The 17920-nt window shown below is 38.5% G+C and overlaps 1 protein-coding gene and 1 non-coding gene across 5 annotated transcripts in view; one reads left to right on the forward strand and one right to left on the reverse strand.

Annotated features, from left to right (window-relative positions):
* The window catches only part of KITLG (KIT ligand), an 83528-nt gene that overhangs the window by 26769 nt on the left and 38839 nt on the right, over positions 1-17920 (forward strand). For all 4 annotated transcript variants that reach the window (XM_032493649.1, XM_032493648.1, XM_032493650.1 and 1 more), the window contains exons 2-3: positions 7587-7700; positions 17057-17119. In XM_032493649.1, coding sequence (XP_032349540.1) covers positions 7587-7700; positions 17057-17119 — 177 coding nt within the window. The remainder of the gene's footprint in view (positions 1-7586; positions 7701-17056; positions 17120-17920) is intronic.
* On the reverse strand, positions 15276-15347 carry TRNAA-AGC. Its single transcript has one exon. It is a non-coding gene; the product is annotated as a tRNA-Ala (tRNA).

A 17920-nucleotide genomic window follows, 5' to 3' on the forward strand; every position in this document is an offset into this window, starting at 1 on the left:
ATACAGATTTATTATTTTATGGTTTTAGAGATTTGGAAGTCTAAAATGGGGTATATAAGCTAAAAGCAAGGTGTCAGTGGGACTGTGCCTTCCTGAAGGCTCTAAGTGAGACTGTTTCCTTGCCCCTTTTCAGCTTCTAGAAGCCACTTACATTTCTTGACTCCTGGTCCCCTTCCTCTGTCTTAAATGCCAACACTGGCATGTCAAGTCCTTACCATATCCCATCTTTTTGACCCTCCTTCTGTCATTGCATCTCTCTGACCAGAGCTGGAAAAGGTTCTCAGTTCGTAAGGACCCATGTGATAAGATGGGGCCCAGAGAATGCAGAATAATGTCTCCACCTCAAGGTCCTCAGCTTAATCACACCTGCAAAGTACATTTTGTGTATAAGGCAAATATTCACAAATTCCAAGAATTGGGTCGTGGCCATTTTTTTGCCATTATTCATAAGCCACCCATCCCCCCGACTTGGGCCATGTGTTGTGTTTACCTCTAGACTAAAGGAGGCTAGAGATAGGCATGTTAACAGTAAGAATAGGTTGCAAACAATGACCTGACAGTATGAGAGAAATAGGTAAACTAAGACATAAACCATCAAAAACTAAAATAAAATTGTAAAAGCAGCTGTGCAAACAATTACAGTAATTTGGAGCTCCTTGGAGGAGGATGGTCACAACACATAACCAACAAGCTTGGTGGTATGACTGAAAAAATTGTATATATTTAAGGTGTACAGAGGGATGTTTTGATATATGGGTACATTGTGAAATGATGACCACAATCGAATTTGCCTCTCAGTTATTCTTTCTTATGTGTGTGGTGAAAACACTTGAGATCTACCCTCTTAGCAAATTTCAAGTACACAATACCATATTATTTACTGTCATCACAATGCTGTACATTCGTTCTCCAAATCTTTCTGTAACTAAAAGTTTCTACCCTTTAATCAGTATTTCCCCTTTCTCTCTACCCCCGCCCCTCCCCAGCCTCTGGTAACTACCTTTCTATTCTACTCTTTGTCGCTATGGGTTAGACTTTTTTTTTTTTTGGCAGCGGCAGAAGGGTGGAGGAGATTCCACATAGAAGTGAGATCATATGATATTTGTCTTTCTGTGTCTGGCTTATTTCACTCAGTCTTCCCTTTATTTGATGGACCCGAATCATCAAAGAAAAGCAAAGTTTAATATTTCTCACCACTGTTTAGGAAACCAGGGAGGTGTGTATACTATATATTAGAAAAATTTGTGCATAGGCTAGTGCTGAAAAATTACTTTTCCATATAAAGAAGTAAGCTCCGCATTTCAGCCCTCTCCTGAGAACACTGATAGGGAGGTATCGCTACGCTCGAGCACAGTTTGCAGTACATTTCTTTCTTGACGGTCCTCCGTACTAATGTTTAGTGATGCCTGAGTGAGTGGTTTAATTTTATCAAAGGTAGATAATCTACTCCTTACTAGTAGCAAAGCAGTTTACCCTTGAACAACACAGGTTTGAACTACATGGGTCCACTTACAGTGGATTTTTTTTTTAACAGTGCATACTGCAGTACCACACGGATCCAGGTTGGTTGAATCCCCAGATGCCAAGGAACCACCGACAGGGAGGGTTGATTATTAGATATACGCAGATGAACCCCTGCTTTGTTCAAGAGTCAACTATATACACAATTAAATTACAATATCAGTTTACTGAATAGCTTTAAAATAAAGTGCTTAAAGAAGTACAAGTTCTTCAGGGATATTTGAATGTATGACATGAACAGATTTAAGTTTAGCCCCGACCAAAGAAACTCCTATAAGTTGAGCAAAATCATCTCTTTATAAATGTTTATATATAACTGATACAAAAAAAAATTGCTGCTCTGGTGAAATTATTTTGCCAGTATTATAGAAGCCTGTTAATATATATTTTAAAACTATCAAAGAACACATATTACAAATTATGGTAATCTGGAAAATGTAGAATTTTCAGTTGTGGCTTGGAATATGGAACAAACTTGTCTCCAATATGCTTGATTTTGAAAAAATTTTCGACGTTTTAGAGTTAGGTCATCAGACTCTTCGCCAGTGACCTAACCGCTTTCTGGGACCTCTGTGATGGTGTGGGGTGAAGGCAGTGGGACGTAGGCTTGGACAGACCTGGATTTTATCCTGATTTCCCCACCTAGAAGTCACCAAATCTCTCTCTACCTCAGCTTCATCTTTGAAATTAGGATGTATGTAACTTAAATTTTATTTGTGGTAAGACATAAAAATGTTTGGTAAACTGTAGATGTTCCGTAAATGGTAGCTGTTATTCATGGTATTGTTCACAGAGCACCAGCATCTGCACACTCGCATTCAGACATCCTGCCTGGTGGTACCGCACATCCTTTATTTAAAGCCAGGCCCTTTGCTTGAGAGCTGGAGCTCACCCCTTGCTGTCTAATCCAGGTCATTGTTCAAGCAGTTCCCTCCCTTCTTACCACAGTGCCAATCACACCTCCTACTGGAGTGTCCCCGTAGGCATATGTACCTCCTGGTGTATTTACCATCTTACAGATGAAACTGTGCCCCCAACCCAATTTCTGTCAGCCACCATCTCACTTTGTGTTTATTTATTTGTTCATGTATTTGTTCTCCTTTGAAGGACACCTCTTTAAAAGAGCTGCCTATGTTCACTGTTTCTAATTACTCACCTCTTATGCCCTCTTAAACCCTCTCCTGACTGGCCTTTTCACACAACTACTTCAATAAAGATGCTCTTGCTAATGTCACCAGTGACCTCTGTGCTGCTCAATCCAGTGGTCAGTTCCCAGTCCTCAAACTACTTGACCTATTACGAGTATTTAATATACTTTGACCTTCTCTTTAAGGTACTTTTTTTTTAACATGACTTCCTCCTCCTCCCTTGGCTTCTCTCTCAGGCTCCTTTGTGTGTTCTGAATCTTTTGCCAGACCTCTTAAGGTTAGAACACCATAGGAGCCAGTTCTTTGTTCTTTTTTTCTATCTGCACTCCCTGCCTTGATGGTCTCATCTACTCTTTTGCTTGAAATTCCATTTCTGTATCAAAGGCTATCATATTTATATGTCCAGCTCAAATGTCCCTCCTAAATCCAAATTCCAAATATCCTGACCTAGTATCATCACTGGCATATCTCAAAGACCTTTCAAACTTACCACATCCAAAACTTCTACTTTGCTCCCCAAACCTTCTTTACTCTCAGCCATCCCCTTATCGGTTGATGGCAACACCATCCTTCCAGTTGCTCAGCCCAGAATCCTTAGAGTCGTCCTGACCCTTTCTCTCAAATTACACTCCCACTGTCAGGAAATCCTGTTGGCTTAGTCTTCAGGAGGCATCCAGAATCTTACCACCTCTGGTCAGTGTACTACTGCAACCTTTTGTTGCTTTGATTATAGCCATAGCCCTGAATTGGTCTCTCTGTTTCGACTTATTGTCACCCTACAGTCTGTTCTCGCCACAGCAATCAAAGTGATTTTTTTTTAAGGGAAAGAACTTATATTTAGTGCAGTTCATAGGAAAATTGAGAGGGAAGTACAGAGATTTCCCCTATGCCCCCTGCCCTGACACATGCAATAGTTTACATTAGGTTAACTCTTGGTGTTGTACAATCTATGAGTTTAGACAAATGTATTTGTCATTATGGTATCATACAGAGTATTTTCACTGCTCTAAAAATCCTGTGTTCTGTCTTATTCATCCCTCCCCCTCCAGCCCCTGGCAACCTACTGAACTTTTTACTGTTTCCATAGTTTTGCCTTTTTAGAATGTCCTAGTAGTTGGAATCAAATAGTATATAACCTTTTCAGATTGGCTTCTTCACTTAGTAATATGCACTTGTTTCCTCTGTCTTTTCATGGCTTCATAGCTCATTTCTTTTTAGTGCTGAGCAGCATTCCATTGCCCAGCTAGCCCACAGTTTATTTATCCATTCACAGTCTGAAGGGCATCCTGGTTGCTTTCAAGTGTTGGCATTTTTAAATAAGCTGCTGTAAAATCAATGTGCAGGTTTTTGTGTGGACACATGTTTTCAACTCCTTTGGGTAGATACCAAGGAGCATGATTGCTAGATCATGTGGTGACAGTATGTTTAGTTTTTTAAGAAACTGTCAGACAGTCTTTAAAACTTTTTTAAAAAATATGTTCATGTATCTCCTCTGCTCAAAATTCTGCAATGAATCTTGTTTCATTCACAGTAAAAATCAAATATCCAGATCATGGAGTACAAGACCCTACATGATTTGGCCTCTCTATTCTCTTTTACATCATCATCTTCTACTGTCCCCTGCTTTACTCTTGCTGTTCCTTAAGTAAAGCAGGTTCCTTAAATAGACCTTAGGGCCTTTGTACAAGCTTCTCTCTCTGTCCACAATACTCTCCCACAGACATCTTCATGGATACTCCCTTAGCGCCATCTAATCTCTGATAAAATATTGCCTGCTCATGGAGGCTCCACCAAATAGCGCTCTGATTAAAATTTTAGTCTATTTCCCCATATACTACAGTCTATGGGGAGAAAGAAAGGGGTTTGCAGCCAGTACTGCGGCCTTTTCTCTGGACTCAGGGGTGCCTAGGGATTTGACCCTCTCTGTCATCCTCCTTGCAACAAGAACTCAAACAACTTAGGCGTATACCTGCACTTCACCCAAGAGCATCCTGCCGAAGTCACTAGGTAGCAGAATAACCGCCAGCATATATTTTATTGTCCAGATGGTTACCGGTGGGAGGTAGCTGTGATGGGGAGCAAAGGCGGCTCATGGTACCCCCGAAGGGGCTACTTGACTAGCAAGGTACAAGCCCAAGAAGAGGTCCTGCCCACCCCATGTCATGTGTCATTGCTATGCACACCCCAAGGGTGCAGTGGGCATTTGGGACATCCTGGGAGTTGTGAGCTCTGCTCTGCTGGTGCTGTGCATGACTTTTTGTCACCTCTCCTGTATCCTTTCTTAAAGCCCAGTAATACCCTTGGAGCTGGGCGAAGCCTCGATGCCTCATGAGTGTGATTGTCAACTTGAACCCAAGACCATGCTGGGAGAGCAGAGCAGGCATGATAATCCCAATCCCCTCTGCCATGGTCTAATTTTTCTTTTCACAGTACACCCCTGGCATAGTCTTTAATTTGGTTACTTATTATATTTATTGATTGTGGTCTGCCTTCCCTCACTAAGTAAGCTTCATGAGGGTAAGGAGTTTTGCTTCTCTACTAATATATCCCAAGCATCTGGAACAATGGCATACGTTAACATTAGGTGCTTAATAAATATGTGCTGAATGAATGAGTGAGTGAACAAATGTTTGTGTAGTGTTATTTCAATATCAGGCATAAGGCATGGTAAAGAGAAGTCAACAGAATTTCTGCCTTTATAAATTTTTCTTCCAGTTTTATTGAGATAAAATTGGCATACTGCACTGTGTAAGTTTAAGGTGGACAACATGATTTGAATTACATATATCATACAGTGATTACCACATTAAGTTTAGTGAACATTTTTTTTTATCTCAGATAGATATAAAATTAAAGAAATAGAAAAAAAACTTCCTTATAATGAGGACTCTTAGGATTTACTCTCTTAACAACTTTCTCATATACAATACAGCAGGGTTAATTATATTTACCACATAGTACATTACGTCTCTAGTACTTATTTATCAGATAACTGGAAGTTTGTACCTTTTGACCACTTTCATCCAACTCCCCCTCCTCCATACCCATGCCTTTATATTTCTTAGAGCCTACAATATGAATATGGTTACTAGTGAGATTAGTCATTTACAGAGATTCTTAGGGAGGATTCCCCAACCATATCATGAAAGAGAGTCTTAGAGAAATATATTTCAAGAGTGAGGATTAGTTCTTAGCAATGCCAATAGAAAAGAAAGCTTGACTTTAATCAATTGTATTTATATACAAAAAGGGAGATTAAGTTATTAGAGAAAATTTTATGTGTTGGGATTGTCCAAAAAGAAGAATTCCCCAAACAGAAATTATTTACACAACTTAGTTTTCATTTCCATCCAAGGGAGATGGTGCTGTGAAGAGTTTGACCCCATTGTGCTAATAGTGGCCTTAACAAAGTTAAGCAGGATTACAGCTAAAATACATAGATCACAATGGTAAAACAATGAAGGGGTTTGTATTTTATTAACAAGCCATGATTACCTATGTAGGTAGCCTTGTAGTCTTAGAAATTTTAGTAAATGGTAATTGTCACTTGGTCTAGTGTGACATCTAGTTAACTTGTGGATATTGATTGAAAATAGTAATCCAGTTCCTTTCAATACATGGCTAACTACATAAAGAGGAATGATTTCTAGCCATGTGCAGATAAGCTTTCGTGTAATTGTAAGATGCCACAGACAAATGTGAACTCATAAAAGAACTCTCACATTTTAAAGGTATCTTTACAGCTCCATCCATGCCTTTGCTCATGCTGTTTATTTTTCCTAGAATGCCACCCCTTCCTTGTCAACTCTTATACATTCTTCCTTTGTCCTCCAAAATCCAGCCAGAGTTACTGCATTTTCTCTCTGGCTTTTCTTGGCACTGTCTTTCTGCCACGGGTTCTCCACCTTAAGGTTAATTGATTAATTGCTTCTTCCTCTGTTGTTCCCAAAGTATTTACCATGGGGTGTGGGTGTTCATTTATTTACCTACTTCTGAGATTCAGGCGTGTCTTATCACCTTTGTTTCTCTAGTGCCTGGCTCAGTCCTAGTCTCATAATATGAGCTCAATAAATAAGTATTGAATTTGAAGCATTTGACTCTTTTTACCTTGGTCATGGATTCATGCAGCAAATATTTATTAGGAGCTTTTTTAGATGCAAAGTGTTGTGAAAATAACTGAAAAAAAAAATCAGATGCCCAAATTTTAAAAAACCTAAAATATAATGTAATAAGAAAAATTAAGTCATGCATGAAAGTAACTAATGTACAGTTGAAAGTTATTTTCAAAGAGGTAGAGGTGTGTGTGAGAGAGATTCATACTATGGTTCAAGAATGTTTTCCTTTTGACTAAGGAAATACTTTTTCCTTATCAAATGGCTAAAAAGCTGTGATTCAAAACAGGGATTCTTTTGATGCCTCACAACTTAGGTTAAATTCTGATCGAGATCTAAAAATCTCTCTCTCCTCACTTTAACTTGTAGCACTGTTAGAGACTATTATATTAGAGCATTGCTCTGGGTTCTGCTGCTACTTGCCAAACAGTCTACATTTAAAGTAGACAAAGTTTCTCTTGGTGCCTTAAGGTATGAATTTTATGCATTCCCTAGTTTTTAGAAAACACCTTAAGTGATAAATCCTTTACACGTTGCTACAAGTTCATTCCTAATTGCCATTAGGGAATTGGCTGTAGAAAGCTTTTGATAAACGTTAACAATGTCATTGAAATAAAAAAACTAAGCCATATTTTAACAGAATTTTTTTAACGTGGTCAACATAGTTTGAATGCTCAGCATCTAAATGTATTTAAGCCAGTATATATGTAATAGATTACCTTTTCCACATTAAGAAAGAAGATGTTAGTAGTTCGAGTGAGTACAGGTTTTCACTGATGATCACCCACGTTTCTTCTGTTTTCAGACTTGGATTATCACTTGCATTTATCTTCAACTGTTCCTATTTAATCCTCTCGTCAAAACTCAAGGGATCTGCAGGAACCGTGTAACTGATGATGTGAAAGACGTTACAAAATTGGTAAGTAAGGAATGTTTTCACTTGCTGTGATTCTTTTTTCTTGTGCTTTTTGGAAAGAGATTTCCTTTTTTCTTGCCCTAAATCAGTCTTTTTCTAAGACAAGGAGAGAAGTCACTGAATTTTTCTAAAGGGCTTATGGAAAGCAGGTAGGGAGACATTTAGGGTCATGGAACGTCTTGGTAAAACTGGCCCACTGCACACCACCGAAGTGATTTTGTTTCTTTGCTGGTCTTTTCATCTCATTCATAGGCAGTGAAGGACACTGGCGAGTTCTTCGTCTGCTGATGTCCCAGCACTAGCTTGCTCCTCATTATCTCCCTAGTGGCCTCCTCAGCGTGTTTTATTTCCCCTCCACATGCCTCCCTGCTCTTCTCTAACAAGCCTAACCAAAGGGGATCGGAGATGGCCATTCTCCCCTATCCAACAGCTTGAAGACTCTGTCACATGTGGGTGGGTGTTTGCTCCCTCACTGAACATAGTAGGAATCATCTGTTGCCCGAAGGTTGGCCAGACTCATCGCCCACCTCCATCACTGGAACTCGGCCAAAGCCATTCCACGCTGGTGCTGCTTGGTCCCTGCCGGCTTCGTGCCATGCTTCTAACATGTAGACGGCAGAGAGGGAGCACTTCATACAGCTTCTGAAATGCATTCTTCCCAACTCTCACAGTCTAGAGGTGATTTTACATGCTCACTTGAGCTACAGTGTGGGGTTTCAGGATGAACAAAGTTTGAGAAGCATTTTTGTAAGTTCCTGGTTCAAAAGAGCCAAGTGGTATGCAGTTATTTGAATATTATCTTAAAGAACAGAGGTAATGTGAGAATAGGAAAGAAATGAGGGTTGTACTATGTAGAAAAGAAAGAAAAGTGTATTTGAGAAATTTACCTTCCCTCCCTTGATACACATTTCCTGGATTGTATGTTTTATTTGAATTTCATAGCTGAACTTCAAAACAGAAGTTCAGTGCTACCATCTCTTGCTAGCTTAGCCCCAATGCAGACTTAAGAACACAAGCACACATGCACAATTTATTCAGATTCCTTAGAAAGAAACCCACAAGGGCCAAGTATTCTCTGGTGCAGCATCTGAAAATGTATCAACATGTTTTATTTGAGGAGCTGGTGACTAAAGCAATGCAACATTTACCTACTATATGAACAGCTAGATATTGAGTATAGGGATAGGAGTCCAGGGGAAGTATTTGGGAAGTTTTTTTTTAAACATAGATCACATCCTTTTCCTCAGGTTGCTTGACAAGTTTTTGACCCAAGAAACTATATTAAAAAGAAAATATGTTTATTTTCACAAGCTTGCATCGGTAGAAGGCTCTCATTAGATGTTTGTTCAATGAATGAGGTAATGACATGCACCACTCTAGTGAGTGAACATCATGATCACCTGCAGCCCTTGTTAAACTCACAGGTGTCTGAGCCCCACTGACGCACTAAGTCTGCAGAAGGGCTCTAGGCATCTACATTTTAAAGATATCTCTGAAAGGAGGTTTATGAACTATTGCTCTGGGTGGTCTATTCTGTCATAGTCTAGAGACCAAAGTGCCTTGACCCTAATTTAATCTCCATTTTTATTATGACTGGTTTTATCTGTGTTGTATAGATTTATATTAATGTTCGATTAATACAAGTCTCCAAGATAATGCTTAAAGTAGGTCACAACTGGGAAATGACAGCTCTCGTGAGGTTGCTGGTATAACTGCAGAGCTGAGAATGAGCAGGGGAGGTCTGCAGCAGTCCTAGAGATCAGACTTCAAATATGTGGGCAAGAATCACAGTTGAAAGATGATGGTGTGTCTGACCACAGACTGAGCATATCCAAGATTAAAATGGCATTTAAGAAAAATTACTTGGAATCATTATTTTTTGCTAAGTGTTTGAGGAATGCTATTTAATAAGCACCACTTCCTGTGAAATGTCAAACCGGTATTTTCAAGTGGCATAAGTAGAAGCACCTTCCAAGATTTTCCATTCTTGTTTTTAGCCATCTGCTTATTTTCTGCCTCTTACCTATCAGTTGATACAATGAAAAAATCGCAAGAAGCATTGAGAAAGAAGTGCCTGGAAAGAGATACTTACTAACACTAAACTATAATTCCTTCCCCCAAGGGCAAATGTAAAACCACTAAACTGAAAAAAAAAAGTCTTCTTTTTCCCTCCCTTCCAACAACTGACTTTGGGGAGAAATTTTCAATTTCAAGAGTTGATCTAAATGAAATGAGTGTGTTTACTTTGGATTATTGAAAAAAAATCAAGTTAATAATAATAAAAAAAGAGGACTCAGATCACTTCAGATTGAATAAAGACCTACTTAAAGCACAGCCTGTATCTCATGAAGTTGGAAATTGAAAGATATAAAGTAATCCCTGGTCTCAGAATGTTTATAACCTAGTTTCAAAGATAAGCCATCTCTATGAATATGTAAATGTAGACCATTAATGCCACAACAACAACTCATAAATGAATGCCGTTTAAAAGATTTTACGGCATAACATAGGACCCAACTTGTGCTAATATACTGGTTAAGAGAATGGGGTTTAGAATCTGGCAGACCTGCTCTTTGACCTTGGATAAGTAATGACCTTGGATAAGTTCCTACTTTCCCAATTTTGTGGTATAGATTAAATAAGAGAATGTGTATATAAATATTTTACCACAGTTAGTGTCTCTATGCCACTGTTTCCTCATCTTTATAATAGATCATTAGTACAGCTGACCTTTGAACAACATGAGGGTGAGGGGAGCCCGTCTTTTGGCAGTGGGAACTCTAACAACTTATACTTGTTCCTCTATAGAAGAGGGTCCCCCATAGCCGTGGTTCTGCATCTGCAGATTCACCGAACTATGCATCGATCAGGGATCGATCGTGTAGTACTGCAGTGTTTACTATCGACAAAAAATCCGGGTATTATTGGACCCACGCAGTTCGAACCTGTGTTGTTCAAGGGTCAGCTGTACATAACCTCATAGGGTGACTGTAAAGGTTAAATAAGTTACTAGAACAGTGCAGGAGCATAGGAAGCGCTTGCTGGATATCAGTAGTGGTAGCAGCCATGTTTGTGGGGTCATAGGTACTGGAGCTGGAAGGGGATTTAGAGACAATCTAGACAAACTATTTCATAAGTAGGAAAACTGAGACCCAAGACCAGTGAAGCCCAGCTCCTGGTCCCAAGACCAGTGCTGTGTCTTCTAGGACAGTGGTTTTCAAACAGGCTTTAGGAGTCCACCCAAGCTGCTCTGCTTGTATTTATGTATCTGGCTTTCTAAATAAGACTTAACTTGAAAAAAGAATTGAGCTTATGAAACAATGTTTGAGAGCCACTGGTTTAGAACAGTGTTCGTAAGATATCATTTGAGAGCCATCCAGTCACAGTCTCTTAGAGTACTTACAAACACAGCTGTCAGGGCCCCACCTCAGAATTACTGAAGCACAACTCGTGGAGATGGGATGCAGGAACCTTAATGTTTCTGACCAGTATCCCAGGGGATAGTTATTTGCATAGAAGTGTCAGGACAGCTCAGGCCATAATAGTTATAATATTGGCATTTTCCATGTTTGAAAAGAAGTTGTGTTCCCACCCTCAGCCTGAAAACTCATTAATTTTACTAACTCAAACAGCAGCATGACTGACTTTTGACTTTTATGGATATAGATAATCACAGCCTCTCTCTAAAGAACAGTGGGACAAAAAAGCATCTTGAATCTTAAAGTAGGCCACATGCACTGGAGCGTTTGAACACCAGCTCTGCTATTACCCAGCTGTGTGACCTTGGACAAATAAATCCCTGAACCTTCCTGGGACTCAGCTTCTGGTTTTGAAAATGAGGAACGAGACCATGATCAATGGTTCTTAATCTAGGTTTCATAAACTTCAGACCCTTGCAAATGGAACTCCAAATTGTGCTGACGTGGGCTTCTAAGAAGAGCATGTATAACTTTCATCTGCTTCCCAGAGAAGTCTGTGGCCCCCCTAAAAGAACTACTATATTCAATACTGTGTAATAACCTATAATGGAAAAGAATCTGAAAATAATATATAAAACTGAATATTAATAACAACATGTAAAACTGAATCAGTTTGCTGTACCTCTGAAACATTGTAAATCAACTAGATTTCAATTTAAAAAAAAGAAAAAAGATAAGAACCACCAAGTTAGATAACTTTGGAGGCCCTTCTTAGGTCTGAAATTCTTTTATTCCATAATATTTCTTCAGTTTGTACCTTTTGGAATAATTCAGTTAAGCCTGAATTAACAAGGTTATATCGAACAAGAGAAATTTGCTTGCTTTGCAAGTATAACCTTCGTGCGTGTTGTTTCGGGAAAAGAAAGTGAGTGGAGAGCACCTTTCTGCCTGGTGCTCATAGTAATTTCTTCAGCTGAAATCATTCCTTTGCCAGTTGTGCCAGTTCTGCCTTTGCATTAGGTAGCAGCTTGCACCGTGCCCACAAACCTTAAGTTTGTTTGCTTGGGGTGAGTCTCATGTCACAGAAGCACATGATTTATGACTTTACTGTCATTTTTTTTTCTTTTTTTTAATTTCTTCTCGGACACTTTGTACTACCCCTACAGTCCCCATGGTTTTCATTTGAAATCCTTCTGGCATGTTTACTCACCATAATAGTTCATCTATTTACAGAACATTTTGCTTTGTTTCTAAAAAATGCTGCGAGGCTTGTTTTAAATGGCAAACTCAGACCTACCTAAAGAAAGGGTCAAGTATCTGGGAAGAGGAGAAATCAAACTTTAAAAGCTTGTATCTGTGGGACGATTCGTCCCACAGCTTTTAAGGATTGTAACGTTAATATAAGGAGGAATCCAAATGTTGACATAGTTCAAATTAGTTTTTCCTTTTGTTCTTCCTGCCGCTCCCTTCATTTGTGATGCTTTTCCTTCATTTGGGGGAATTTTAATTAAGTGCGACCTTGTTGCTTTTTAAAAACCTTTTAATCTTTTAAGTATCTATTGAGTAATTATTTGTCTTCCTCAAAATGCTTAAGGCAGGTTGCTGTTCCAGCCCCATCTAGTAAAGGTGAAATTACTCTGTCTTTTCAAGGTCAGTCTACAAATCACTAGCATAGATTTAAAATTCAAGCATTCATGATTTTCCTGGTCTTGTGATAGGTACTTATTTTAAGTAGATTATACTAATATATGACTCAGAATTTAACATAATAGGAGATTATAAAAATATCCTTAGATAACAGATTTCACACTTTGAATGGACAGTTTTGAATAATTATGATTCTTATTCTTTTTCAAATACAGTGTTCTTTGGATAGAATTATACCACTGCATTAAAATGGAGGATTGAAGTCTCTTGAGTCTTGCCATTTCTAGATGAATTATAAGCATATCTTTTCTTTAAAAGCAGAAGTCTCACATAGTTTTGTTTGACCCTTGAAGAACAATGGTTTGATAGCTGGATAGTTTTTAAAGTTTATTGATTCACAGTATTTATGCATTTTAATTTCTGCTCCATGTCAGTAGAATTTCTTTCTCTATTTAAAGCTAAATTTAGGACTTTCAGTATTCAAAGAAAGGACAGAAGTGTATTAGAAATAATCATCGTAAAATCTGACAAGTAGATGGCTGTATTACCAAGCATGTTGATCTTATCAGAAAGAAAAAAAAATGTTATTCCTTTATAAGGTAAACCACTTAGGTAAAATATCTCTTGCACCTTGACGTTTAAAAACAGTCATTATTGTGTGAGTATCCAGACACTATGCTAAGCTCTTTGTATGAATTCTCTTTTCAGTCATCACAACCCTAGGAGGTAATTATTTTTATCCCCATTTTATTGATTAGGAAGCTGAAGCCTGGTGATGGTCAGTAACCTGACAATCCTCACCTGGAAATAGGCAGCTGAATAGAGGTTTGAACACATAAGTACCCATCTCTGGAGCACAAGATTAGGGAGCAGTCATATCTTAAAAGCTCAATTAGTACTACTTATTTGGCATCATCAACAGAAGGTGTGTCCATGAAATAGCCAAAAATGTTTTTCTCTCTTCTGTTTGAAAGGATCAAGGGTCACCTAACTTTATGTAGATGTAACGAAGAATTATTCTTCATTAAGAAAAGGTGACCCAGAAAATTCTTGTAAGTTGTCATGTTAATTTTTTATAAATCACTAATTGAGTTGTTATTTAAAAAGCAAAATAAACAAAACAAAACTACAGGCAATTGACCTGGTTAGATTTTTAATCAAGAGATGGCTTATAAGGAGAAATAAAAAAGCAGAAAGCTTTGGCCTATGTTATATCTGAAGACTGAACAACAACTGGGATATTTAAATACAAACGTACAGGGTTGTTGTTTTTTTTTCCTCTACAGCAGAGATTCTTAAACTTCTCTGGGTCTGATGAGACTCTGGAAACTGGACTCTTTCTCCAGAAAGGTTCACATATGTGCAACATTTTATGTAGTGTCAAGAGAATCATGAGTTACTCCTACTGCATTTTGATTCTTACCTAGAACTTGGGAGAAACAGTTCAGACAATGAGTGTCTCACCATAGATATCCAGGAAGCCACTGATTTTGTGCAACTTAGAGACCTCAATGACATTTGAATCAAGAGATCCAAAGATTTTAGATCAGTGATCTAGAGAGGGAGTTACCTGTTCTGACTTTGAGTTCTTTTTCTCCGAGTCCAAATACCTGCAGGGCATGGTATGTAGCCAGTGCCTGTTTGGCTCACAAACTTTTTCTTGGCCGAGTTTCCAGCATTTCCACATTCTGTTCTCTTACACATTTTCCCCCCGCTAGTATCACTGAGTATGGTCAATCCTTAAGACACACCAAAGCGAAAAAGAGAGAGAGAGACAGAGCAAATGGCCCACCTAGTAGTAGAGTGAGCCCATCACCTGTTTTTGTAGTTTCATGCATTTTATAATCTGGCATGGTTTTTACAACCCCATACTCCAAACCACAGGGCTCACTGGAATAATCTGACCTTTGGTAAATTTTGCATCAGCTAGGTTCTATGTCGTTTTTTCTATTCTGAACTTATTTTACTAGAGCAGATTAGTTTTCAAAATCTGTAGCCTTGGTTACATATCCATTTAACCCTACCAACAGGATGCTTCCCTGGAATCTAAACCATGTCTCTACTTTTTCAGCTTTTAGCCTCTGTATTCACATTTAATGCATGTTCAGTACTTTGCTAGTGGTCTTCTAAACTGCTCTTGGTCTCTTTCCTTGTTCCAATCCATCCTTCCCGAGTAACCTTCCTAAATTTCGTGCCATGTTCCCTTCCAGCTTACACACATTCAATGTAGCACCACTGCTGACACAGGACAGTGACATCAGACCGAATTTTTAATGGTGATCTACTTCCCCCTCTTCATCTTGTGGAAGAGGATAGAAGTTCCACAGGGGAGGTGACGTGTCTAAAGTGGAAGTGACTGGCCCTGGGGTTCTGGTGGTGGAAATGGTCCTGCTGAACTTCACTGCCTCCCACTTGCCCTCCTTAGCCCAACATTCAGATCTCTCTCTCTTTTGCTTTCTTTCTTTCTTTCTTTCTTTTTTTTTTTTGTTTTGTTTTGTTTTGTTTTGTTTAATGGAGGTACTGGGGATTGAACCCAGGACCTCGTGCATGCTAAGCATGTGCTCTACCACTGAGCTATACCCCCTACTCAGGTCCCTCTCTAATGTGGCTTTCCTGGCATATTTCTTACCTCTAGAACCTGAGTGATCTGTCCTGGGTCTCCCATTTCTTCCTCTTTGCATCTGACCCTTCTGATATCTTGACTGTCCCACTCCCTTGCAGTTGATAATAGTAAACACTCGTACCCATTCCCACACCACGCTCAAGCACTAAGTATTTTAAACAAGATACTTCATCACTAGTCTTATTAAATCCACTAGCTCAATTCTGTGATTCTCATTTTACACATGTGGAAATTGAGGTTAAAGAAGATTAAGGAACCTGCCCAAGATCTGTGAGTTAGCACGTGGCAGGGCCTGGCTCCAACCTGAGCAATGCGTCTCCCCAGAACTTGGGCAGTGAGCCCTACATCAACGAACTGCCTTGAAGGAACATCTTATCTTCCTAGTTCCAGACTCAAGGAATCCTCTACTCTCTCAAACTTTCCACAGTGATCAGTAGACACAATAGAAGCTGAACTTATCAAAAGGTTATCTGTGCTTTTTGATTGCTATTCAACATACTATAAATGCTTAGAAAGTAATAAAATAATTCATGAAGTGGCCATAAAAATCTACAACTTCCTAATTTCTCTTCCAAATGTAACTGGAAAGGAACCAGTGCAAGCCAAGAATGTACTGATGAGGAGACTGCTCTGTAGATAACTGTGCTGAGACCAGCACACAGAGCCAGGATTTGTATCCTTACCTCCACCAGGTACTCCTGATGCCTGTGATGACCCTGACATGCCAGTTAACCTCTCTGAGCCACCATGGGTTTTTTTGTTTTGTTTTATTTCTGTGAAGTCAGCTTAATAATACAGATCTCTGAGGTCGTGGCAGAGACTGCATATGAAAACTTGTTAAAATTGTATTTTTCAAAAATAATATTACTTCTCAGTCCTATCAAAAATTGAAAATCAGTACATCAGTTTAATGCAGAAATTATTATTATACACCACCCTAAATGATAAGGTGTGGCAATTTGAGTGTGTTGGTCAGAGAACTTCTTGTAAGGTTTCTTTGACTTCTTTGAACCAATCTCTATATATAATTTACTAATAAAGCAGGATTGGCCAGCCTATCTCTTACATTTTCTCTGCTCTTTTGATATATACTCAGATCCTAAGTTTTCTGAATACTTATTCGGTTGATTCTGTATTTATTTTTTTGATAATGTTAATTGTGCTTACAGAGGGGTGAAATTATCAAGCAGCTTGTGTTCAGAACACCTGCCACTTCTTGCCATGCTTCTCCATCTGGAATGGCTTTTACATTTACATGGTGACATTGCCACATCACTTGGAGAACCACTGACAGGACAAATACATTGTGTTACTGATTCTTTGGGGGAACAAGTAGAAAGATAGTCCTGAAAGGGAATTCCAAGACCACAGATGGAAATTGAAATTCATATTGTGTTTCCAAAACTCAGAAGATTATACTTAGCCACCCATAACTGAATTTGGAGTCCAAAAGATTTATATTATCACTTACTTTATTTTTGAAGAGTGCCTTTGATTGCAAAGGGAAATGAAGAATGAAAAATCACTATGTATGTAAATATTGAAATTCAGTGGTAACTTAAAAACGTAACAGGTTTGTATGTGTTTTTCTCAAACCGCTAAATACAGTATGATTAACTGATATGTATGGATTTTCTCACAGATAACTTACTTTCTTTTTTTCTCCGTAGGTGGCAAATCTTCCAAAGGACTATAAAATAACCCTCAAATATGTCCCCGGGATGGACGTTTTGGTATGTAACTGTGCATTTCTGAGTTTCCTTTTGGTAGCTGACAAAAGAGATAGGGTCATTCATATTGAAATAGGAAATTACCTACCGTTTAGGAATTTGCTAATTGTCAGAATTTAAAGAAGGTATCTTTGGAATTTGACTTGCATACTTGTTTCCTCAGTCAACTGCTAAGCTCTAGTTTGGATGAGCATTTTAGCATATGTGTCTTATACCTGTAATTCCCAAGTAAATTAGATAACCTTCCTTAGAGCTGGCCACAGATTTCTCTTTCCTTTAGCCTCCCTCTCCCACAAAAGGTTTGAGTGTAAAATTATGTAAATTCTTTTGATACCTGAAAGGTCCTATATAAGTCTCTTTCTTACTTAATTTGAGAACACAAAATGTTTTATCTCTGAATTTATTTGCAGTGTGATTGATTCTTAGAACCTTACAACAAAAATGTGGCTATGATTATAAATACTCCTTTATTACTGCAATCAAGAAATTTTAATTATTTTTCTCACTACATAATATTCACACATGAAGAAATATTTCAAGCATAGGGAATAATGTAATGCCTGTGTACCCATCACGTAGCTTGTCAGATGTTACCATTGTGCAATATTTGCTTCAAATGTATTTTTTAATAATGAAACATTATACATATAATTAAAGCCCCTTTCCTATCTCCATTAATGCCCACTCTGTCTGTTAGGGACAACTTGTCTCTGAGGAACAAGTATTCTGAGCTGGAATTTTTCATTCTAGTGCATGGTTTCAGGGCTTGACATTGAGGATAGCATCCCTTGTAGTTGTGTTACG

The sequence above is a fragment of the Camelus ferus genome, chromosome 12 (genome assembly GCF_009834535.1).
Source record: "Camelus ferus isolate YT-003-E chromosome 12, BCGSAC_Cfer_1.0, whole genome shotgun sequence".
Lineage (NCBI taxonomy): Eukaryota > Metazoa > Chordata > Mammalia > Artiodactyla > Camelidae > Camelus > Camelus ferus.